Genomic DNA, 9,248 nt, shown 5'->3' on the forward strand with positions numbered 1-9,248 from the left:
TTTAAGCCCTGTAATTGAAATTGACCAAACTGGAAAATGAATTTTGTAGGGCCTTAGCTATGATATTTACCTGACCTCCTGAGGCAGATTCCCCCAGGCTAAGTACCCTCTGTGGGAAATACTATTTTTGTTTGTTATAGAAGTCTTTAGCTATTATTTAATGGAGAGTCCACTTGTTCACATGATAAGTGATAATTCTACTCTGACACTATGGAGCTCCACGTTTATTGTGCCTTACTGATTTCAGATTATGTGTGCTCATCTTACAAGTAGACATCCGGAAGTCAGGCAGAAAGGCAACAAATAATACTCTTACCTGAGGGAGAAGGTGAGGATTGCAGGGAATGTACTGAAAAGGTCAGAGTTCTTCCTCGAAATGCAGTCAAATGGCAGTGATGTGGAACTGCACCTCTGCCATCAGACCCAGCATTTGAAGTCACACAAAAAACCTCTCCTTCTGGTCTTATTCTTCATTTACATGGAATCAACAGAACTGATGAAACATCATGGGCTCAAATGCCAATCACATCAGTAGACCAATGCTTGGCTGAGATCTTATGAATGCAAAATAGTTGGTTAAAGCTAAACTCAAGCAAAACTGAAGTCACGTTGGCGGCACAGGAAAACAACTTTGAGATGTTTGCAGCCGTGCAATATCCATCTCTGTCTGAAAATGTACATCTACAACTGGTCATGTCAGGCTGCAGTTAAGGAGTGCTTTTGTACCCCTCACTAGTGCTAAGTTCTAACAGAGCCATGCCCACAAGCAACAGATTGTGTCATGTACAGCTAGTTAGGGGACCACATCCCACCCTGGTGAACATCAGGGCCTCTCTTTGGTACTAAACACCTTTGCCACCCCCCAAAGAGCACAGCATTGCATTTTACTTGAGCATGAAACAGTCGATTATCAGTGTATTACAACTGCAGAATGCAGCAGCAAGCCTCCTCAGCAAAGCATGTCTATCATAAACACATTAAATCTGGGACCAATTCTCCTCATAAAATATCACATTAATTCAAGAATTTAGGTCTTTTACTCAAGGTATTAAAAAACGTGGGACTCGGGATGTCTAAGAGATCACCTAAAGCTTGAGGATGAGAATTGTGGTAGAGAACTCCACACATAAGATACTGTGCAACTTTCTACAGCAAGGATAAAGCTTGCGTGCCAGAGACACAGCTTTCCCATAAGCTGGTTCACAAGTATAGGATGAATCCTTGCAGGATCAAAAAAACCTACCTCAAATTTCAGTACTTACCATCTAGCTGCAAGCTGTACTTTTTTCAGCTCATCTTAGCTAACACAGCATCCCATACATTAAAAAAGTCCTCCTGTGATTTTCCATCAGAGAGAGGAGCCAAAGGCCCAGCCATGACAGATGCTAGTGATACGATTTAACACACTGTTGGAAGCCATTTCAACAGCACAGTAAGGATGTAATTTTTTAAAAAAAAACAGTAACCATGTAATTTATTGAGAAATTCAATCAGTTACATGACTAAGGCTTTGTTGGCAGCAGCCTGGATGTTAACATACAAGGTTAACCGATAACCTGTTGTTAATGCTTATCGGTTAACCAGTTAAACGTTGCATCCTTACAGCACAGTGATAAAGACAGCGTAAGAACTTGGAACAGAATATTTTTACTCCTAACAGCCAGCCTCAAACTCACTGTGGTCTTAAAGTCAAGCTGTTTTCTTTATTTGGCATGGGGGAGAGGGGGAGACACTCAGATGGATAGCTGTGTTTTTGCAGATAGACTAACAATGAGAAGTCCTGTGGCACCTTACAGACTAATAAAAATAAAGAGAATCATGCGCTTTTGTTGGTAAAACCCTCTTCATCAGATGAACTGGAGTCAACCATCAAATGCTACTACAGGGATAACAGAGGTGCAAAGCAAAGTCTCAAACAATGACAGTCCAATACCTAGAACTTGGTTAATATTTCTATTATGTTATGATGTACAGGAAGGAAAAAATCCTGATTACACTTCCATAGCATTAGACAACCAACAACTAACTTAAGTAACGGATAATGCAAGCTTACTGTTTTCACTAAGGAATGTAGTACAGTTCTGAACAAACAAAATTTGCTGAGTAAGAAGAATCTGCTCTTATACAGTCCTTTCGAAAGTAAAAACTGCATGTTAAGTATCTATAAGCAACTGCGTACAAGAAAAGTTACAACTTTAGGTCCTATTCTGCAGCAGGATCTGCATGTCTGGTACTAAGCCCAGCATGGAACCCAAAGCTCGGTGGAATCTACTAAAGTGAACCCGAGTGTGGAAATTAGACCTTTTGGTTTAGCTTATTTTTAGAATGCATTTTTAATACTTTAGCAGGTGAATGTGTGGGGCCAGGATCAAACCTGGGACCTCTGAAGCTCAATGTGTGAGCCTCTACTGCATGAGTTAATCTGTGGCATCCCCAAACCAAGTGCAACACTGCACTCTTTGGAGGGGGTGCTGATTGGGTTGCAAGTGGCTTGCTGGCCACAGGTTTAGAACAACTGGCCTAAGTCTCCTACGTCCTTAGCCAAAAGCCAAGTGGGCTCACTGGTAGTCATCCTAAGTCTATCACATGGGCGGGGAACTACTAACCCTAAGAAAAATCATTCAGGGGCCGCACACAAGTGAGAAGCAACAACAACAAAAAACCACCCCTCACTGTGGCTCCCAACTAGGAAGAAGAAAGACACTCCTCACATTTCCCTCACACACCAGAGCCCAGATTTTGTGTGCTCCAGTCCCACGGTGGGTCAGTGGGGGGCTGGAGCACCAATGTGGGCTCCCTACTGCTGGAGGGGCTGAGTCTTGGGGGCTGGATCCATACAAGCTGAGGGCTGCATCCGGCTCCCAGACCTGAGGCTCCCCAACCCAGTCTACTACATGACCTAATCAGCACACAGCTATGGCCCAAGCAACGTCCTCAGAGATGACCCACAATGGTAAAAAGGCCGAGAGGTGGTCTAGGTATGACTAGAGAGGAACAAAGCATGAAACCCAGCAGATACGTGCTACACGTGGAGAAAGAGTACATGACATCCTGCCGTAAGAACGGCCTGATGTTAGCATCAGTCGGTCAATCAGAAAAGGGGCATTCCTATAGCGCTCACTCCTTACCAGGTCCTTTGTTACAGGTCACTACTCCGGTCGTGCCCTATTTCCATGCTCCAGCTTTAACAGAGCACAGCTGAAACACACCACTTCTCTGTCTCAAGAACAGCCATGTTGACAGCGGCCTGCAGACTCCCCCCTGTGAAACACAGGCATGCCAGCGGCCTGCAGACTCCCCCCTGTGAAACACAGGCATGCCAGCGGCCTGCAGACTCCCCCCTGTGAAACACAGGCATGCCAGCGGCCTGCAGACTCCCCCCTGTGAAACACAGGCATGCCAGCGGCCTGCAGACTCCCCCCTGTGAAACACAGGCATGCCAGCGGCCTGCAGACTCCCCCCTGTGAAACACAGGCATGCCAGCGGCCTGCAGACTCCCCCCTGTGAAACACAGGCATGCCAGCGGCCTGCATACTCCCCCCTGTGAAACACAGGCATGCCAGCGGCCTGCAGACTCCCCCCTGTGAAACACAGGCATGCCAGCGGCCTGCAGACTCCCCCCTGTGAAACACAGGCATGCCAGCGGCCTGCAGACTCCCCCCTGTGAAACACAGGCATGCCAGTGGCAGCTGATCCCAGGCACAGGCGACTGCACGTCCCCATACAGATACATTGTCCCTTGCTTCGCTGGAATCCAGCCACAGCAGCCCACGAGGCACAGCCCCCCCCCCCCAAGTCTCCAAGCAGGGCGCGCCACCCCCGCCCCGCACGAGGCTCGCGACGGCCCGCAATGCCCCCTTACCATGGCGACTCGGGAGCGGGGCAGGCGACGGCGTCCCTCGGCAGGGGCCACCCGGCTCACGCCATGGCCAGAGGCAGCGGGGCCGGCCTCCCCCCACAGCCGCGAGCAACGCCCGCCACCGCCACTCCCCGGCCCGCGGGCCCCAGAGCCAGCCGGGCCATGGCCTCTCCGCGGGGCCGGCCGGGGGTCAGAACGAGCCGAGGCCCCTCAGGGTGGGGGCGGGAAGCCCCGCGCCCCCCGGGGGCTCAGGAGCCCGGGGCCGCGCGCGGGGGGGCTCCCGGAGGCCGCGTGAGGAAGTGGGGGCGGCCCCTCCCCGGGGAGGGTCTCGGGGCGGGGGGGCTGTCCCCTCGGGGGCGGCGGGGGCTGGGGGGGCTGTAGGCGGGGCCCTCGCGCTCCCTCTGCTGCGCCCGTCAACGCCGCTGCGGCCCCAGGCGCATCCCTCTCGCCGCTTCCTGTCCGCCTCAGTGAGGGGGGGAGGGGGAGGGCTGGCTGCGCCCCTCCCCGCCGGAAGCGACCTACAGACCCACAACGAGGCTGCCGGCGGCCGGACCAATCCGAACTCGGCCGGGGCGTAAGGCAGTGCGCATGCGCTGCTCCTCGGCCGCCGTGTTGGTAAAGGGCAGCGGCGGCCTTGCACTGCGCATGGGCGGGGCGCCAGGGCTCCACCCCGCCCCGCGGAGGGAGGCGTGTCCCTCTCCTGCCCCTCCCCCCGCCTCTGAAGGGGGGTCGCGGCCCCTCCCCCACAAGGGCCCCTTTGTGGCTGCAGCCACCCGCGGAACTCGCTGCCACCAGGCCTGACTGCTGCCCTGAACACCCGCCTTTGCAACCGGAGCAGAGCGGAGCGCAGGGCCGTGCGGCGCCTGCCGCAGAGCATGGCTAGCGTTGCGTTGTGTTATGTTGTGTTGCATGGCTAGCGTTGTGTTGTGTTGTGTTGCATGGCTAGTGTTGCGTTGTGTTATGTTGTGTTGCATGGCTAGTGTTGTGTTGCATGGCTAGCGTTGCGTTGTGTTATGTTGTGTTGCATGGCTAGCGTTGCGTTGTGTTATGTTGTGTTGCATGGCTAGCGTTGCGTTGTGTTGTGTTGTGTTGTGTTGCATGGCTAGCGTTGCGTTGTGTTGTGTTGTGTTGCATGGCTAGCGTTGCGCTGTGTTATGTTGTGTTGCATGGCTAGTGTTGTGTTGCATGGCTAGCGTTGCGTTGTGTTGTGTTGTCTTGCATGGCTAGTGTTGTGTTGTGTTGCATGGCTAGTGTTGCTTAGCTAGTGATGTGTTGCATGGCTAGTATGTTGCTAGGCAAAGCGCTTCCCTGCCACAACTCAGGGAAACTGCACCTGTATCCCCCCTCTGGCCGGCCTGCTGCCTGCTCAGGGGGCCACTTCTCTGAAGGGTGAGCCATGTTTCTCTCTCCCTCCCCAGCAGGGGTTTTCCAGGCTGCACAGTTCCCTGTCCACAGCTAGCCAGAGGAAACAGGACTGCATCATTTCTCCCTCACTTTGTAAATGACCGCAGTTACAAGTTACCACATGGCTCTTTCTAAGCAAGCACATTTATTCTTAAGGTCAAAGCACTACAGAGGAAACATTTACAATAATAGAAGAATCTGTACGTTGTTATAGCGTGCTGTCTCTTTTCCAAACTAAACAAACCCAGTTCTTTCAACCTTCCCTCACGGGTGATGTTTGCTAGACCTTAAATCATTTTTGTTGCTTTTCTCTGGACCTTCTCCAATTTCTCCACGTCTTTCCTGAAATGTGATGCCCAGAACTGGACACAATACTCCAGCTGAGGCCTGAGCAGAGCAGAAGAATTACTCCTGTCTTGCTCACAACACACCTGCTAATCCTCCTAGAATGAAGTTTGTTTCCTTTGCAATAGTGTTACACCTGTAGTCCATAATGGCCTCTATAGTTCTTTCCTCAGTACTCCTTAGCAGTTATTTCCTAGTTATTATTTGTATGTGTGAAACCGATTGTTCCTTCCTAAGTGGAGCACTTTGCATTTGTCCTCGTTACATTTCATCTGATTTACCTCAGCCCATTTCTCCAGTTTGTACAGATCATTTTGAATTATAATCCTTTCCTTCAAAGCACTTGCAACCCCTCCTAGCTTGGTATCGCCCACAAACTTTATAAGTGCACTCACATGCCATTATCTAAATCATTAATTGAACAGAACCGAACCCCACTTGTTATGCTCTTCCCACATGACTGCGAACCATTGATAACTACTCTCTGGAAACGGTTATCCAGCCAGTTATGTATCCGCCCTATAGTAGCTCCATCTAGGTTGTATTTTACTCGTTTGTTAATGAGAGTTTTGGTGCAGGAGAGGATTCAAGGCTGGGGCAGAGGTTCAAGATGCGTATTCCAGCTGGGCACTGCTTACCTCATGTGGCCCCTGAGGGATGGCTCAGTAAGGCTTAGGCAGGCTCTCAAAAGTGGCTGGTATGTTCAGCAATGCCCCTGGACAAGGGCAGCTGAGATGCCAGCACTTGAGAGCATCCCGGCCAAGCCAGTCCAGATCCCCTGTCAGAGGCTCCAAGATCTATCAGGAGATCCCGATCTACTGGTTGGTGACCACTGGGCTAGAGGTTTGCAAATTGATTCCTTAATTATTTGCTCCACTATCTGGTTTTCTGTGAGTTGGAAATGCAGGCCACAGTCTCTGCAAATCCACACCAGGTTTTGGGGAGAGAGATGCGTCCATGGCCAGGCAGTCTGTCTGGATACAGGCAGCACCATTCTTAAGGGAGTGGGAGGGGGGGATAGGGACAACCCCTCTCCTCCCAACCCCTACCCAGCCCCATCTTTTCCCACCCCTGCTCTGCCCCAGCCCCACTCCACCTCTTCCCCCAAGCTCTGGCTGTGCTCTGCTGCACCCCATCTCTTCCCATCCCTGCTCCACTCCATTCCACCAACTTCCCCAAGCTCCCTCCACTGAGTGACATGACTTAAGGAGTACTTGGGGGGGCGGTGCTGGCAGCAGGGGTTTCCCCCCACTCGCCGCGGCGGCAGGAAGTGGAGCAACTTGGCCCCAGCCTGAGGTGCTCCCCTGAGTCCGGCTGCCAGTCATGTTGCTCTGGGGAGAGGAGTGGGCCAGGGTGCTCACTTCCCGCTGCAGAGGTGAAGCAGAGCCACCCAGCTGGAAGGTGGCCGAGTGGAGCAGGCCGGGGGTGGGTCGCTCTACTTCCTGTGGCTCCTGCAACCGACCTTTGCTGCCGACACTAGCCCTGCCCCCAGTAATTCCCTCGGTTGCCCTAAGCCCCACAGAGACCCCTAAACCCGGGGAGGATTCCCTAAGCCATCCTTTGGATGGGCCAGCTCTGGATACAGGTGTACTTAGGAACAGCGTTGGCACAGGCAACCCTTCCTAACCATAGTCTCAAACTCCCCGGGTCGTTTGGCCCAGGGGTGGGGAACCTTTTTTGGGTTGGGGCCACTGACCCACAGAGAAATCAGTCAGGGGCTGCACCTAAGTGAGAAAGAAAAAAAAAACCCTCCCCTCACCAGTGTGGGCTCCCCAGTGCTGGGGAGAGCCCCAAGTCTGGGTCCATGCAAACTCGGGGTTGTATCCACCCCCCAGAGCTTGGGTTCCCCACCCCTGGTGTAGCCTCTTGCTTTTAAGGCCTTCTCTTCTAGGGCAGGCCTGCCCTCTTGTTAATCCACAGAGAGAAGGTGACCAGAAGGCTGGCTGAGGCTGATCAAAGATGACCGAGGATGATCCAGGGAAAAAGGCTCAGACGGTCCCCAGACACACAATCCCCATGGACCCAGTAACAGAAATAACCCGAAAGAGAAAGAAAACACAGGAACAGGCAAGCAAACTCACGCCACGGTTAGAGTTTGCACCTTGTTCCCTCAGCAGGCAGACATTTCCTGTGGCCACTCACATGAGTTCAGTTTGCACAATTTGGCCAGCTTTTGAAACTTAGGTCTGAGCCGGTGTTTTGAAGCCATGTAAGCAGGAAGTACGTCTCCAGCTGGTTCAAAACACACGATTGGGTCCCTGGTGTGGAAGGAATCTTTGGGCCTGTAAGCAACAACAGAGAGAGCAAAGAAACCCGATGTTCTCCCCAGAATCAACCGGGGCACAGCAAAGAGATGCACTCGCCCTGCAGCCAGGCTCTGATTAACCTATCAAATAAGTCCTTCAGCAGTGCTCCTCATCTGCCAAAGAACTGATCTGCGTATTGCATGGCACAATATACAATCCTCTAGTGGGATCCATTAAGGGCCACGCTGAAGTGAGCTGTGAACTATGTTTACAAGAGTATTTCATGGTCTGCCTTGCCGCAAGCTGCCATTTATTTCAATGGTCGTTAAATCAAGATATCATAAGAGCATTTTCAGATGAGCAGGTTACCATGGCGACCATTAAAGGACGAATCTTGTGATCACAGTTTGTTATTCCCATGCGTTGTTTGTTTACAAGGGCTCCAGGTTGTGTATTTCAGTCCACAGAAAACACTTGGGCTTCCCAGTACAAATCTGCTTTTCCCAGCACTCAGCTTGTCAGTATGTGGAGCCATGGAAACCCCATTGTTTTGGCTCTGGGCTTATCGAGGATTTTGATTTTAGTGCCATGAAACAAGATAAAACGCGGCTCCCTTGCACAGAATCTAAATGACTCCATGTGTTAAAGGCAGAATGAAGGTCAGGGAGACCCAGCCGAAGAGACTGACATCAGCTGGCTATTAAACATGACCTACAAAGGAGAAAAAAGAGACTGTGTCTGTTTTTATGGCACACGAAGAAAGCCTGAAAGATTTGCGGGGTTTCTTTATTTTCCTTTTGATATCACCAGTTTCAAGACCAGATCTTCCTTGATTTTGCTGGAGCGCAAAGAGAAGTGGGCTTAGAGCCCTGTTTGTCCTCAGTGGAAGGAGAGAAGAATTAACTCTGTCGAGAGAGATTTTCCCCCTAAACGTTCCTTAATCATTGGTGCTAAACGGGCATGAACAAATTTGACAAGTCTCAATAAAAATCACTCCCCCCTCAGACTTCTTCCTTGGGATCTGTGATGGCGGCTGAGCAGTCATCCACAGTGTTCAACCACATGCCATATCCACCCTGTAAAGCACAGATGGAGAAAAGAATCGGTTCAGCCCTTCATAGATCACAAAGTTAAAAATCAAGCACAGAACCTCAGTGTTTACTCTGCCTGTCAGCTTTAGAGTCCAAACCCTTTCTTCTCTCAGGCAAATGGCAGGGAAGGTAGGAAAAGGTTTTATGGTCACAGAGACACGATTTCGGGATATTTTTGGTATCCCAGAATAGCTGTTCTGCATCTTCACAGCAAGCCCGTTATTTCGAAATATCACAGGCTCGCTGTTCTGACGTCCCTGTAAACCTCGTTTCAAGAAGCGCGAGGGATGTTTCAGAATAGCA

At 51.2% G+C, this 9,248-nt stretch overlaps 1 protein-coding gene across 2 annotated transcripts in view; it reads right to left on the reverse strand.

The window, feature by feature from the left end:
* XPO6 (exportin 6) overlaps positions 1 to 4,354 on the reverse strand; it is a 71,783-nt gene extending 67,429 nt beyond the window's left edge. Inside the window, exon 1 of one of the 2 annotated variants that reach the window (XM_075899073.1) lies at positions 3,863 to 4,354. In XM_075899073.1, coding sequence (XP_075755188.1) covers positions 3,863 to 3,865 — 3 coding nt within the window. In that variant the 5' untranslated portion in view covers positions 3,866 to 4,354. The remainder of the gene's footprint in view (positions 1 to 3,862) is intronic. The other variant, XM_075899074.1, reaches the window with a different exon arrangement.
* Between the last annotated feature and the right edge of the window lie 4,894 nt (positions 4,355 to 9,248).

The sequence above is a fragment of the Pelodiscus sinensis genome, chromosome 16 (genome assembly GCF_049634645.1).
Source record: "Pelodiscus sinensis isolate JC-2024 chromosome 16, ASM4963464v1, whole genome shotgun sequence".
Lineage (NCBI taxonomy): Eukaryota > Metazoa > Chordata > Testudines > Trionychidae > Pelodiscus > Pelodiscus sinensis.